The following is a 16004-nucleotide window of genomic DNA, read 5'->3' on the forward strand; positions in this document are numbered from 1 at the left end:
TAGCCCTACAGGTGTGTGTATGCACACTTGCATATGGTGTGCACACATGTGCATGTGTGTGCACTGCATGCAATGTGTATATAGCCCTATGGGTGTATGTATGCACACTTATATGTGGTGTGCACACATGTGCATGTGTGTGAATCTCGTGCAACGCGCATATAGCCCTATGGGTGTGTGTATGCACACTTATATGTGGTGTGCACACATGTGCATGTGTGTGCACACATGTGCAGTGTCCTATGGGTATGTAAGTGTAATGTGCACGTATGTGCATGCGTGTGCACTCCATGCAACGTGCATATAGCCCTATGGGTGCATTTATGCACACTTATATGCGGTGTGCACACATGTGCATGTGTGTGAACCTCGTGCAACATGCATATAGCCCTACAGGTGTGTGTATGCACACAATGTGGATGCGTGTGCACTGCGTGCAACATGCATATAGCCCTACGGGTGTGTGCATGCACTCTTATATGCGGTGTGCATGTATGTGTATGTGTGTGCACTGCGTGCAACATGCATATAGCCCTATGGGTGTGTATATGCACACTTATATGCGGTGTGCACACATGTGCATGTATGTGCACTGCGTGCAACGTGTATATAGTCCGACAGATGTGTGTATGCACACTTATATGTGGTGTGCACACATGTGCGTGTGTATGCACTGCGTGCAACACGCATATAGCCCTACAGTTGTGTGCATGCACACTTACATGCGGTGTGCACATATGTGCATGCGTGTGCAATGCATGCAACGTGCATATAGCCCTACAGGTGTGTGTATGCACACTTACATGTGGTGTGCACACATGTGCATGTGTGTGCACTGTGTGCAACATGCATATAGCCCTACAGGTGTGTGTATGCACATTTATATGTCATGTGCACACATGTGCATGTGTGTGCACTGCATGCAATGTGTACATAGCCCTATGGGGGTGTGTTTGCACACATATATGTGGTGTGCACATATGTACTTGTGTGTGCACATGTGCTGTGTGCAGCGTGTGACCGTGCAGCGTGTATGTGTGTGTAAATGCACATGCGTGTGTGCTGTATGTGCACATGTATGCACCATACATGCACCATACGTGCACAGTGTGTAAGCCAGGTGTACTCATGTGCTCACGTGCATGCACTTTGCACACTGTACGGCGTGCGTGCATCTGTGCGCAGCGTGCTTGCACGCATACATGCACACACACCGCGTGCATGCCTGCACTTTTTAACCTAAAAGAGGGCAGATTTGGCTCAGACGTGAGAAATTCATTGCTGGGGCTGCCCAGGGCGAGCCCACTGCTGCGCGGCCCGAATCGCGCGATTCCTCCCCAAAAACCCCCTTTCCCCCTCCCTCCCCCCTCACCCTTCATCCCCCCTCCTTTTTCCCTCGCGCGGACTACAACGCGAGGACTACAACTCCCAGCACCCCCCGCGGCTCCCCCCCTCCCTCCTGCGGGGGCAGGCGGGCGGGCGGGAGAAGGGGCGTGGCTTGAGGCCCCCGGCCCCGCCCCCTTGGCCGCTCCCTATTGGCTGCGGCGCCGTTGTCGCTGGTGACGGGGGGACGCGGCGGGGCCGCGGCGCGAGCGCCGGCCTCAGTCGGGCGGAGGCGGCGGCGGCGGCGGCTGCGGGGGGAGCGGGGTCCGCGCGCGCGCGCTCCGGCGCGCGTGGCGGCGGCGGGGGGGTGGTGGGGGGGGCCGGGATTAATTTTTTTTTTATTTTTTTGGGGGGTAAATTGGGTGAAATAAAGGTCCATGAGCCATGGGAGCTTGCACCGGGAGCCGGGCCGGGGCCGCCGGCGGGCGGTAGGGCCGCCGGGAACATGGCGGAGAGGTGAGAGCCGGCATCGCGATGGGGGGGGGGGGGGGGTTTTGGGGGCGTTTGGGGGTGATAAAAAGGGCCCAGACCCCCCCCCGGTATCCCCGAGGTGGGATCTGGCTCCCCCTTTATCCCCCACCCCCCCCATATATCCATATGGGGACCCCCCCTTTTTTTGGGGGGGGGTTTTGCCCCCCCCCCAAATTTGGGGGGAGGGTGGGTGAACCCCCCCCATATTTTTTTTTGGGGTGGGGGTCTGGATGCATGCAGGGGGCACCATTTAATTTGGGGGGGGGGGCCCTATGTGCTCTGGGGGGGTGCACTTAGACTTTCATGGACCCTTTTTGGGGTCCATGGGGGGGGTCCCAGCCCAGCCCTGCCCCCCCCCCCCATCATTTTGGGGTCTATAGGGTTGGGGGGGGGGGGGCTCCCAACCCCACCCTGATTTCCAGGGGGACGTTGGCAAAATGGGGGGGGGTGGGGGGGCGGATCCTGACCCCACCCTGCTGCTTGGGGGGCTGCAGCCCCCCCATTTCTAGGCCCTATATGGGGGCTATGCACCCCCCACCCCACCCCCCCAACCTTTTTGGGGTTGGCTCCCCCCTCCCTGCTGGTTTTTTTGGGGGGGGGAGGGGGGAAGATTCACCCCAACCCCCTCCATCCCCCCTCCATATGGGGTTGAGGGGGGGATCTCTACATCCCCCCTCCCCATAGAGGTCATGGGGGGGGGTTGGATTCACCCCATACCCTGCTCCTAATTTGGGGGGGGCACCCCCCAACCCCCCCCCCCACACCTTTATTCCCTTGGGGGGGGCTGGATTCCCACCCCCCTTTAATTATGGGGGGGTCGGATCCCACCCTATATCACCCTATAGGCACTGTGGGATTGCCTTACCCCTCCCCATCTCCCTATAGGGTTTTTTTTTGGGGGGGGAGAGGCTGCTTTTTTTTTGGGGGGGTGCTTTTGGGGGGGGGGGGGCACATCCCCACCCCGCTCCCCGTGGGCTGCAGCTGGGGGAGGATTTTTGCGGCGGTGCAAGGTGTGGCACGGCCAGGGGGTACCCATAAAGGGGGGATTTTGGGGGGGAAAAAGGATACGGGGCCGAGCCGAGGGGGCTGCATCGGGGCCGGGGGGGCTCTGGGGGGGGGTATTTATTTTCTCGTGCGCGGCGGATCGTGGATTTTATTATTATTATTTATTTTTTTTTTTAATTCTCCCCTCCCTTCTCTGCGCTGCTCTGCTGCTTCCCCTTCCCCTCCGTTCCCCGGGCTGCGAAACCTGCAGGTTTTTATTGTTTTTAGCATTTTTTTTTATATATTTTATTGTATTTTTTTTTAATTTTCCTCGGTGGTAGCGGCTTCCCCTCAACCCTTCGGGTGACCTCTACGGAGAAACCCGCAGCCGCCGCCGCCGGGCGGCCGGGTGGGCTTTTGAAAAGGGGGGGAGCTGGATGATGCGAAAACGAGGAAATATATACCTAAAAACCACAAAATCGGGGAGCTTTTTTGTGAGCCCGAAAGCAGCAGGTGGCCGGTAGCGAGCGAGGTGTGGCCGTGCCCGTCCCCGAGCCCGCTGCGGCCGCGCGGCGATGCGCAGCCCGCTCCTTGGGCCAACGCGCTCGGACCTCGCTGGAAACCTTCGTGCGGTGCCCGGGGGGATGATTGGGAGGTTTTGGGGGGAGATCTGGAGGTTTTGGGGAGAGATCTGGAGGTTTTGGGGCAGATCTAGAGGTTTTGGGGGGGATCTGGTGGTCGGGAGGGATCGGGGGATGCGGTGCTCGGGGGGATCCGGCGGCGTCGCGGCTCCGGCGCGGTGCCGGGGACGATGTGGGGTGTTGGCTCCGACCGCGCTCGCTGCTGCTGCTGCTGCTGCTGCTCCTGCTGCTCCTGCTGCTGCTTCTTCCACTCCTCCCGCTGCTTTCCACGCTCGTTTCGTAAGCCAGGAGCCACGCATCGCCTCGCCTTCACCCGGTGGTGTTACCTTCGTGCGCCCTCGGGGTGTCCTGGATCCTAAAATCCCCATCCGTCCCCGCTACCTGGACCCGTTTTGGGTCTGAATTCCTCCTTCCTGCTAACCCCAGCGATTTGTGGGACTCGAGTGGCCCTGGATCATCCCCGGATGGGAAGAGGGGAGGGAGCGACCTCGCCGTCCGCGTGGCGATACCGAGGGGCGCCCGCGGCCGAATTCCCACCATTTATTGCCAACGGGGTTCGAGGCTGCCTGCGACTCCTAAAAACGCGCTCCCTTGCCTGAAATGAGGTCGTTAACTCCTAAGAAGAGAAGCAGAAGCGCCCTGGGCTCTTGGAAGCGGCAGCTCGGAGCGGTGGGGGCTGCCCAAACCGTGCCCCCGTTGCGCCAAGGGTCTTCCCGACGCCTGCGGCGGTCGGTGGCTGGTTTGGGGTTGGTTTGGGGTTGGTTTGGGGGGTTTTTGTCTGTTTTTTCTGCCGTTATCAGGGCAGGAGCTGCTTTTCTGTGCTGGTTTCGGCCGTGAAATGGTTTTTCTGGCGAGCCCTGGGCGGCTGCTGAAGGTAACAGCGGTGCCGGGCGCGATTTCGGGTGGCTTTAACGAGCCGCGGTGCGTCTGTGCCCGCTAACGAACCTGGCACCCTAAAAGCAGAGATGATACGGGCGGTGTTGATTTTAAAAAAAAAAAAAAAATAGGCTGGTTTTTATTCCGATTTCTTTTATTTTATCCTCATTCCTGGGAAGGGATCGTCTCAACTCGTGCTCTTGAGGAACCCCGCGAAGTTAATCCCTTTAGGTAGTGATCCCGGGCGGGTTTTTCTGGGTGGGTTTGGTACGAAGACCGAAGACTCACGTTGTTTGGTTCCTCTTCTGGAAGACGAGAGTTTCAGCAGTTCCCCTCTAGCCACGGGTGAATAGACGTGATTTTTTTTAATAAAAAAAAAAAAGCAGAAGAAAACCACCCGGCAACCTCCGGCCGAGAACCCGCAAACCGAGGCGAAACCACGAAGCGCAAGAGGAGGCTGCAGCGCCCCGGGCTGCTTCCAGGAGGAAAATTTCCGCACGAAACGGGGCTGAGAACCCCCTGGGAGCACGGCGGAGGGGCCTGGCTCCGTGGGTGGAGGAGAAATCGTCGGGTGCAAGGTTTTTCGGCTTGGCCACAGCCACCGTCGCCAAACGGCAGCGCCCAACCCACGCGTTTTTACGGCAGGGTGGTGTGAAAGTGTTTGCCCCTGACAATAAATACCAGCCAGAGCTTCGTTTGGGCTGCTGATTAAGATCGTTACAATGCCCTCTTCCCTGCAGTGTGTTTTATTTTTAAGAGTTAATTTCTCGTTCCTGTCTCCAGCAGCCACGCTCTTCCCCCCTGCGTTTTTGCTTCGCTGATTATTTCCTTACATGCTCTAGATAACGCATTGAGCCTCGACCTTTCCTCCTCTTCCTCTGCCTCTCCTCGGGAACATCTCGGCCGTAATACTTCCTCTTCCCTTCCCCTGTTCCCTGGCTATTTTTCATCCCACTTGCCAAGAAGCAAGCAAGCGGGGGATAAATGTGCTCCAGGTGCTTCGAGGGGAAGAAGCTCGCCAGGTAGCATCGGCGCCGTGCCCTTTGAGCCGGTTCTCGTTCCTCCGAGCTGTTCCCAAAACCCCCAAAGCTGGTTTTCTCGCTTTACCAGCCCCTGGCGAGCCGTGAAGGAGCCGCGTTGTGCTGGGAAACGGGAGAGGTGCCGTGCTGCTCGGGTTGCCCGCGGCCGTGCCACTCGTCTGAGCAGGGTCGGGACCCCCTTTTTGGAGACCTCCTGGGATTACCAAGTGCTCTAGGGTAGAATTTTATTTGTTGGCCATTTTGGTCGTTGCGACCGTAAATGGTTGAGTTTAAAATTTTCGGTGAGAGGAGGAAAACCTGGATATGGGGAGAGAAGACTGCAGGATGCTCAGGGCACTCGGTAGTAGGGTCCCCTAATAAACCGCTTTTGTAGGGTCCATCGGCGCTGGTCAGTCTTTGAGCACTGCCTCCTAAAAAGCACGGGATCAGGCAATTCCAAAATATCACAAGTCGAGGCGGGGCTGAAGGCTGAGCTTGGCTGTCCAGGGATCATCTCTTGGAGTTTGGGCATGAAACAAGAAAAAGTGTAGGGCTGCTGGAAGGAGGGTTGGGCAGCGTGGAAGGACTACGGGGATCTTGTTGTTTGCCCTCGTAGGGAGAAAATTCGTGAGGCCAAACCCCAATTAGAGATGAAGCTGGCCAGGTCTGTGGGAGCCAAAAAATAATTAAAAAAGGCTTTTTGAAATATATGAACAGAAAAAGGAGGAGCAAACACTGCTCCTTGATGGGGTCGGTCACCTCATAACCAAGGCAAAGCAGGGACGCGTCGTCATACGGTCTGGCTTTTTGGGGTAGACCCATTGGGTCTGAATTTTTGGGGGAGCCAGGGGTTGGATTCAATGATCCTTGTGGGTCCCTTCCAGCTCGGGAATATTCTATAATTCTGCTTCCCCGGGGAGAGAGAAAAAAAAAAAAAAATCAAGTATTTTTAAATAATAAACGCGAAGGAGACGCAAACGGGCATTAACGCGCCGCGTGGTAACCCGGCAGCGTGATTTAGGGCGCAGACGCCGCTATTCCTGCGGTGAAAGATGTGGGATTTTCTGATTGTTGATTAACACCTCATAAAACCGGCGGCAAATGAGGCCTGAAATGGACTGTCAGAGGGAGAAGGCTTTGCTGATTGTATTTTTACCGGCGCTGCGATCCTGGAAGGTTTCGTTCCTGGGTCGAGCGATGGTGCTGGTGGGGTGCTGGGCTGCTCAATTTCTGGATAATGTTTGAGTTTGAAGAAAAAAGCCCTTGTGGAGGGTGAAAGCAGGGAACTGGGGGGTCATCGGGGCGAGTGGCGTGGAGGGAAGGGTGCCGGGGGCATCATCGCATCGCTTGGTGCCTACCCTCAGGTGGCTTTGCACTGCGGGTAGGGCTGGGGGCTGTTAATTAAGAGTAAAAACCTCATCAAGCATGGGGTAAAAGTGGAGTTTTGCATATCACAGCTCGGTGTTTCCGACCTCGTCCTAATGCTGAGGATGGGGATGCTCTACACCGAATTATATGGGTATAATGTGCACAAAAACGCTTGGACGCTGCGCCCATTCTACAGATGGGAAGGGAGGAGACCACGACGTGTCCGAGGCGGTGCAGAGCAGCGATGCTGGGTCCTGGGACCTCATTTAAGGGCTCTAACGGGTCGTGGCCACGCAGCCCTCATCCCCTTCACCACCAGGCCACGCGGCGCGGTGCCGAGGGGCAGAGCGATGCCAGCCCGGCCGCTCCATTTGTGCTCCCGGCCTGCCCCTTCCCGAGGCGATGGCATTTTTCTGCCTGCCTCGTTGCGTTTTTATTGATCTCCCTCTCTCCGCCCCGCGCCCCGCTTGAATGTAAATGCCTTCCACCGGCGACGTGTTTGGAAATCCAAGCTTTTTTTTTTTTTTTTTTTGGCCATCTAGAAACGTTGGTATTAGGATTTTATTGATCTTTCCGTGGCGCTCCTCGCGAGCCTCAGAGCACTTTTCGCAGGCGGCCGGGAGAGATGATTGCATTAGTGCGAGCAGCGCTTATCGACGGCGGTTTCCATCCTGGGGGAGGACGGACAGACAACGCGGTGCGTTCGGGAAGCGAGGGGATTTAGGTGCCCGGAGTCAACCCCTGGTTTTGTCTGGGATCTTTAGACAAAGAGTCTCCCAAAACCGAAATCCTCCGGAGGCTACAAAGGGCTTGTGGGCTCCAGATCGGCACCGCGCTGTCCTTGGCAGCGCGCTCGGATGCCGGCGTGGACTTGAAAAAAGGGAAGATGCTGCTGCTTGGACGGCCCAGCTCGCTTCCTCTCAGCCTGCTGGGTTTTTTTGGGTGTCCATCTGTTAAATTATTCACGTCGAGGAGCGCACCCCAAGCCGGCCGAGCGCGCGCGCATGCGAGGCTCCGGTGGGCGCACGGAGGTGTCATGGGTTTTGTTAGTGATTGAGCTGCCTCTTCGGTGCTTTCTGAGTCCTGTTGGTGGACGTCTAGGTGATGTTGAGTTCTGCTTTGTAAGCTTCTTTGCCTCCTAATCTAATGTGAGCATCTGCCAATCCCCGGCCTCTCCCCGGCGGGGACTGGAGGCAGCGCGGAGCCTTCTCCGTGCGCTTGGTGCACTGCAGTTGCTAAGGGCTTAATTAAAATAGAGAGGAAAAAAAAAATAAAAAAAAGGGGGGGAAGAAAGCAAAACCAAACACAAACGCCTGTGACTCCGGCAGCGCTGAGTGTGGTCAGGAACATTTGGGAAGAATTAGAGAAAGCACCAGGCAGAAAATCACTGTTAGTTGAGGGATGCTGGGTGCGCGCGTCTCCGCCCGGAGCGGCGACGCGTGTGGTTTTCCTGCACTTCCTCCCCAAAAAAAAAAAAGGCATCGGGGTCTGGGTGAAGCTGGAGGAGGTTTTTTGCTCTGGTTCCTCGCTTTGCATCCCCTCGATGGAGGACGACCTCTGCTGCTTGGGGTTTGGGAGCTGGGGTCGTGTTTCAGCCCTCGCTGGAGGCCGACGCGGGCTGCCCGCGGCCCCGGTTGCGCAAAAAAAAGGAGCGTGGGGGGACAGCGAGAGGGTCCCCAGGATTTTGGAGCTGCCCCGTGCTGCTGGGAACCCTCTCCCAGGGGTACCTGAAAGCTGAAGACCAAAGGAGCATGCACTCAGGGCGATTTTCCCTTCTGAGGCAGGATGGAGGCTGAGATCTGAGTGGGTTTCTCGCCTTTCTCCTTCATGGCAATGTATCCCGGTGTTTGTTCCAAACTTCCTCTACCTCCCTGCTTCCTAAAATCCCTTCTTTTCACCCATTTGACCTCCAACCTAGCTCCTCCTGCTCTGGGAAATGAGGGCAGTCACGTCTCAGTGTACCCCAGCCTGAAAATCGTGGCGCTGGGATTGAGTGAGCGCCGGTGGCGAGGCGCTGGGCTGCTGGATTTGGGAAGCTCCAAGGTCTGGATCCTTTCTGAGGCAAAGGATCACGCTAATTTGGGGTCTTCAGGGTGGATAATGTGAGCGCTGGTGCTGGGCCTGGTCCAGATGGAGTGCAGCTTGGTGACATTGAGCCACGGAGAGAAAACCAAGAGCTTCCTATGCACCTCGGTCGGGAAGGACTCGCGTTACCCCCCCCCCGGCGCTGCAGAGAGCTTTCAGATCCCCGCTTTCACCTTCTGAGACGCTGTTGGATCTGTCAAAGCTCCCAACAGCCCTGCTGCAAAGCTGCAAGGGAAAATTGCAAATGAATACAGCAACACCGCTCTCATTTAGGAGCCCTTTCTCTTCCCTCTCCCGCTTCTTCTGCATTGCTAACGTCTCCTCGACGTCACCTTGAGCCGTCGGCGCCGCTCGGCGCCGTGGGTCAGATGTGGGGAAAGGAGGGTGGAGGGGGGCGTTCAGAAAATCCCCCAGCTCTGATTTTACAAAATAAATTAAAAAAACAGCATTTTACAGAACAACTTTGTACATTTTCTCTTAGACTTTTTTTTTTTTTTTTTTAAGCAGGAAGCTCTCGAGGTTTTTGTTCAAGGTAAGAAATGTGCCGAGAACTTCAAACCCTGACAAGTGCCTCTGCAGTAATTATTTTTCTGTCAAACTGGAGCTCGCCTAAACAATGCACTTTTCTCCTTCAGCGGGAAGGGAGGCGTGGGGACGGGGGGGTTGTCACAGGCAGAAGCAGGAATGGGGCCCGGAGGAGCAGGGTTTCGGAGCCTCCTCGATTGAGGAGGTGCAGCGCCTGCCCTCGCCAAAATCTGTTCATTCTAGAGATTTGACAGCTCGATTGCTGTAGTTTCTTAAAAATGAAGGGCTTGGGGGCAAGTCCTTGCACCTCTGCATTGCTTCTGCTGCTCCTTTCCACCACCATGGGCTGGGCTCCCAAATTGAGGTTCCGAGTGAGAGCGGCTCCACTTGAGTTGTCTCGACATCCAAAAGGATGTTCCTGTCGTGGAGGGTGAAAAATCAATCCTGGGAACAGGGCTGACTGCTCGTTACCTCCAGCAGAGCACGAATTGGTGCTCAGGAGGCCTGGTGGGGATGAGATCAGAGGAACCAGGGCTTGTTTTGCCATCTCCACCCCCTCCGTGTTGTCTCCTGCGAAGATGATGCCCCAGCCAGCCACTGAGACGAACCCCGGGCAGAAACCGAGCTCGGTGTGCAGGAGGAACAGGTTGGGCAGCAAAACCCTCTGTTGCCTGCTGCTTCTCGACATCTGCAGCCTCTGCTCCCGATCTGGGAGCCGCGGGTTGTATCGGCCTCGCTGTGGCCGCCCCGTGCTGGTAGGCATCCTCCCGAGCATCCCTACCACCTAATTTAGGATCTGCTCTGGGATTGAGTCGAGGATGGGCAGAAGCAGTGCTCCAGACCACGACGAGAAGCGTGGCTGGCGTTCGTGGGCAGCCCCTCTCCATTTGGGGCTTGGTGCTCTCCGAAACCTTGCTCCTTGCCTGCATATGGATGAGCTTTCCACCAGCTCACGCAGCGCTCCAGGCGCTTTTGTTCCTCGAGCGCGTCTCTCCGGCGCATCAAAGCGCCTTGGAAGCAGGTGGAGGGGGCTCTGCGGCCACTGGGACCGAGGTGCCTGTTCTTTTAGCAGCGGGGAAAACAGGAGAAAAATTCTCAACGCATCCTTCTGGATACTCCTGGCATATGTCCCTCCATCTGCACTTAGAGCACGCGGGTAACGTAGCTAAAAACGCGCTCGCGGATAGCGCTGTATAAATTTTCTCCCTGTGGCGTGCAAATATCTGTAAGGCTTTTTTAACTGGGGAGCGAGCAAGCTCTTTCGGGGTGTGGTTTTGCAGAATGCCTCCATCTAAAGCAAGCCTGCTTGGCCACTACAGATAAGTCTTGTGTCTCACCACGTGCTTTGAATCACCCCACTAGTTGGTGCCGATAAGGCAAAGCTGCAGCGTGGAGCCGTGCTTGCTTTGCGCTGCGAACACGATGCTCAGCTCCCCGTGCAGTCAGCCCTTGGAACAAAACCATCTCGTTTTGGCACCCTGGGGTTAGAAGCCAGCGGCTGGGTTCAAAGCTGAATGGGTTTCGTTGAAGAGCCGTCCCTCCCTGCTTCAGCCCCGGCTGCCGAAAACTTGAATTCCCTTCTTTGTTCCCTTTCAGGGAAACGAAAGATGGAACGTACCCAAATGAGGAAAATTGAGGCTAGAGCAGTGAATTGAATATGCAAGCGCTGTGAACAGATGTCCTGGAGCTGGCTTCGTTCTGGAGAACTTGCGAGCTGGCAAAGGGGGCAAGCTAGAGGCTAGCGGGGAAGGCTGCAAGCCTTACATCTGCATTTTGGTGTAAATAAAGTGTAAATCAGTGATTCAAGCGTCCCCATCCACTCGTATAACTGTGATATGAAGGCTGGCTTTCTCTTTTCCTAGTGCGTTTCGGGCTGTCGTAGAAAACATGTAATTTTCAGGATTATTTGCGTGTTTTCAGATCCCACCCAAAGGTGGACACCGAGGTGACCACAAGCCAGCGCTGGGCCCCCGCTGCTAGGAAGGCCCAGGTAAAATGGGACTACAGAAGGGCCCAGAGGCTTAGGGGGCTCCTCTTTTTGGGGCTCCCCAAACCCACCAAGCCTCGGGGCTGGGCACCCTGCTGTAGGTGGCCCTGATGGGGTGGTGGGGACCTGGAGGAGCCCCCAGCCTCGGCCACTCTAAGGCTCTGAAGACCTTCAGCTATAGCATCCACGTGGCAGGAAAACATTTATCACGTAACTGCTTTCCTCTCATCACCAGTCATTCAGCTCAGTTTTGCTCAGCTCTTGGGATCTTGCCTAGCAGCAGCAGCTTTTTTTAACAAAATGCTGTCCTAGCTCTAGAATATTTATTTATTTTCCACGATTCTTCGGTGTGTTGACAACTGAAGTCAACCCCAAGCTCGGCCTCGAGCGCTGACCTGCTCCAGGAGCAGGATTCCTCCTGAAGGCTCCTTGGGCTGCCTTTATCTCGAGGATTTGGCCCTGACATTTCGAATAATTGGGGGTGTGCTCGAGCTCAGCCCGTGCTGATTGCTTTACAAATAGGGATCGGATGACTTTTGGCCAGAGAGCGGTAAGGCTAGAAGCTGTCTGGTAATCTGTTGATTGAAATTGCTGAGAGAGAGGTATTAATGCCACGTTGAGATACCTGGGCTGAAATAAATCTCTCCCAGGTGTGTTAGCGTGCTCCTCCAGCGTTTTTTTATGGCTATGGCATACGGCTTACTCCAGTTCCACTGTGTTTTGGCTAAAACCCTAAAAACTAGCCCTAAAAACCATCCCCCAACCAGGCCTAAACCCTAAAAACCAGCCTCTAACCAGGCCTAAGCCCTAAAAACCAGCCCCTAACCAGGCCTAAGCCCTAAAAACCAGCCCCTAACCAGGCCTAAACTCTAAAAAACATCCCCTAACCAGGCCTAAACCCTAAAAAACATCCCCTAACCAGGCCTAAACCCTAAAAACCAACCCCTAACCAGGCCTAAACCCTAAAATCCAGCCCCTAACCAGGCCTAAACCCTAAAAACCAGCCCCTAACCAGGCCTAAACCCTAAAACCCAGCCCCTAACCAGGCCTAAGCCCTAAAAACCAGCCCCTAACCAGGCCTAAACCCTAAAAACCAACCCCTAACCAGTCCTAAACCCTAAAATCCAGCCCCTAACCAGGCCTAAACCCTAAAAACCAGCCCCTAACCAGGCCTAAACCCTAAAACCCAGCCCCTAACCAGGCCTAAACCCCAAAAACCAGCCCCTAACCAGGCCTAAGCCCTAAAAACCAGCCCCTAACCAGGCCTAAACCCTAAAAACCAACCCCTAACCAGTCCTAAACCCTAAAATCCAGCCCCTAACCAGGCCTAAACCCTAAAAACCAGCCCCTAACCAGGCCTAAACCCTAAAACCCAGCCCCTAACCAGGCCTAAGCCCTAAAAACCAGCCCCTAACCAGGCCTAAACCCTAAAAACCAACCCCTAACCAGTCCTAAACCCTAAAATCCAGCCCCTAACCAGGCCTAAACCCTAAAAACCAGCCCCTAACCAGGCCTAAACCCTAAAAACCAGCCCCTAACCAGGGTTAAGCCCTAAAAACCAGCCCCTAACCAGGCCTAAACCCTAAAACCCAGCCCCTAACCAGGCCTAAACCCCAAAAACCAGCCCCTAACCAGGCCTAAACCCTAAAAACCAGCCCCTAACCAGGCCTAAACTCTAAAAACCAGCCCCTAACCAGGCCTAAACTCTAAAAAACATCCCCTAACCAGGCCTAAACCCTAAAAACCAGCCCCTAACCAGGGTTAAGCCCTAAAAACCAGCCCCTAACCAGGCCTAAACCCTAAAAACCAGCCCCTAACCAGGGTTAAACCCTAAAAACCAGTCCCTCAGGGTGGGATTTGTGCTGTGGCAAAATTGCATCGTGGAGGCCTTAAAACAGCACCTATGCTTCGTGGGCACCTCGGTACCCTCAAGGCCATCCAGCTCGTTCCCTGTCCCCTGAAATGGGGGAATAAAGTGGTTTCTGGGCAGTTTCAGCTGCTGTGTGTGCTCGGTGTGGATTCTCACACCTCTTGCTGTGGAATGGCTTCGTAGGGGAGCCTGGGCCAACATAAAACCACATCGTCCTGGGGTGAATTCAGGAGGGGAGAGGAGCTGAAATGGGGTCGTTTGTACAGGGATGGAGCGCAGGGTCACTGGCCTAGTCCCCCATCTCCTGATGTGGCTTCATCCTCCCTGGTTCTGGGAGTTGATTGTGTAGGACCAGAGCTCTGGGCCCACGACTTTACGTAGCTGCAAAGGGTCTGGTGGCAGAGCTTGGTGGGGACAGGACTCTGGCAGGATGGTGTAAAGGACAGGCTGGCGTTTCTGGAGATCCTAGCATCCCCTTAGAAAACCTCTAGCGCACATCTCAGCCGTGTTGGGAGCACGCGAGCTTAAATGCCTTTGAGGTGAACATCTCCAAATGGTTTAAGTATCTGGCTCTTAAATATCTCTAAGTAGCCTTTATTTTCCCATTCCCTAAGTGATATCTTAATCCTACAGTTTGCTGAAATATAATTGCCGTGCTCTCCTGCGACTACAGGCTCTTTCTCCTGGAGCTATGCAGAGGCTGGCCGTCGCTGCTTTCGAGGGATTTATTTTGTGGGAGGTAGAGGCAGGGCCCCATCCCCTTCTCCATCCCCTTCTCCTTCTCCATCCCTTTCCCCATCCCCTTCCCCATCCCTGTCCCCATCCCCTGGACACCAGCTCGCAGCTGCAATGAAGTGGCTTGGCTTGTAGCACTCAAAGCATCTATTTGCACAGCGCTTGGTGCTCTGAAGCATCCCAGCCACGTCACGAAGCGAGCCCTCTTGCCAGGAGGGCGAGGAGTTGGCCGCTGGCCGGCAGGATCCAATTAACTGCAGTGATCGATGGCAATCGTCTGAAAACTGCGCTCCCTGGATTACGGAGCAGTAAGGGCATCCATCTGGAGTAAATTTTAAGGCGAGCCACGTTGTTGGAGCTACTTTTCGGATATCATCTTTTAACTTAGCAGGTGTTAGCTTAAATAATATGGCTACGTGAAACTTTCAGCCTGTTTTGACTCAATCCACATCCGTGCTGAGCGACCTATCGACTTCAGGGTCACGCAGTCGTGTTTTCTTTCTAATAAGTCCCTAGGAGGCACTCAGGCTGGGAATAGAGAGGCACAAGCATCCAAGGGGGGCTACAAAAACTGCAGAGGTCTGTCAAAGGACAGGGATCAGCAAGTAGAAGATGAAGGGATGAGCAATAAACTGCTGAAGCCATCGCATGCACGTGGGGTATAAGGTGGAGGGATGAGGCAGCACGTCAGGAAGATGTGGGGACGTGGGGGGAGCACCAGCACGGCTGTGGTGTTAATGCAGAGGGACGTGAAGTAGCAAGAAGGAAAATGGATGTGAAGGAGGGAGAGGATGCTCCAGGCTACGCATCAGCCTGGTGTGCAGCGAGGGGAACGCGGAGGCTTTTTGATGGTGATGAGGAGCGAAGTGGAGTGCAGGCTCAGGAAGCACAGCGGAGTTCAGAGGGGTCGCCACGAGGACGTGGGCAGCACGTCGGTTCCTACGTGACTGCTGGGTTCTGAAACAACATTTGGGTTTCACCCCTTTGCCTCTACCTCTTCAGTGACTGTGAGAAGTCATTTGGGTACAACAGTGGAAAGAGGGAGCGCGAAGGTATTCCAGAAAATTTAATTCTGGGAGCATAGAGGGAGAATTAACAGCTCTTTCTTTTTTTAGCCATTCTTGTCCTGGAAAGTCATGCGATTAGGAATGCCTCCAAGATATTTGCTTAGACAGTGCAGAAATGCACGAGTTGAAGGATTGCTGCCCTAGGGATTTGCTGCAAGTGGCAGGATCTGGGCTGGACTGGAGAAACTGCGTAAGCAAGAGTCTCTCGGAGCAGTGGCAAATCTTGGAGGCAGTAACAGAAGTGTAGGTGTGTAATTCCCTGTCTTGCTTCAGCAGGATATACGGCAGGATACAGAGCAGAAACGACTGGAGCAAGAGCAGCGTATACCTCAGTGCAAGCGCTGTTAAAACTGGAAGGGTGAACAGGAGTGGTGCAAGGGAAAAAGTATTGAAAAGCAAAGTATTCCACGTGCTGCCTTCTGCATCTGGTGTATGCAGCCATCTGAGGATGGAGCAGCTTCGGTGAGTAGCTGAAGCTTGAACTCCAACTGAAGTTGAACTCCAACTCCAGTGGCCAGCTCCATGTCCCAAGGGTGCAGTGCCCAGGGTTCCTTCTCTCTGCTTTGCCTTGCAGAGGGTATTTTGCTAAAACTGGTTGTATTCCTGGCCCTTTGCTGGCTCTTAATCTGCTGTTAATGCTACAGTTGGTGTTTGAGGATCTCATAGCTCTCTCTGTTCAATCTGCTTCATCGAACCAAAAAATCAAAAGGAGAACTTTGTGCTGGGAGGCAGCAATGTATTTCCTCCTAAAAAGCTCAGGGAGAAGTAAGCTGTGCCTTAATGGAAGATGCCAAAGAGCTGGCCTTGCTGAAGAACAGAAAGAGTCTGAGGATGCCACCGAACAGACACAGATGTTCCTGATCTTTTTTGATGAATTGGAGTTTATATCGTAGGTAAATGCTTGCCTGGAAACATTTTATTTGCATTCAGAGCTGAAGGTGAGATTTTTAGAAAACAAAAAATCCAGCGTTAGCATTCAGTGATCAATGCAGG

General features: G+C 54.6%; 1 protein-coding gene across 3 annotated transcripts in view; it reads left to right on the plus strand.

Annotated features, from left to right (window-relative positions):
• Nucleotides 1-1741: 1741 nt before the first annotated feature.
• The window catches only part of ARHGAP39 (Rho GTPase activating protein 39), an 83411-nt gene continuing 69148 nt past the window's right edge, over nt 1742-16004 (plus strand). For all 3 annotated transcript variants that reach the window (XM_084282568.1, XM_084282570.1, XM_084282569.1), the window contains exon 1: nt 1742-1839. In XM_084282568.1, the coding sequence (XP_084138694.1) occupies nt 1829-1839 (11 nt within the window). In that variant the 5' untranslated portion in view covers nt 1742-1828. The remainder of the gene's footprint in view (nt 1840-16004) is intronic.

Source organism: Netta rufina, assembly GCF_964035555.1.
Source record: "Netta rufina genome assembly, chromosome: 2".
In the NCBI taxonomy this organism is placed as follows: Eukaryota; Metazoa; Chordata; class Aves; order Anseriformes; family Anatidae; genus Netta; species Netta rufina.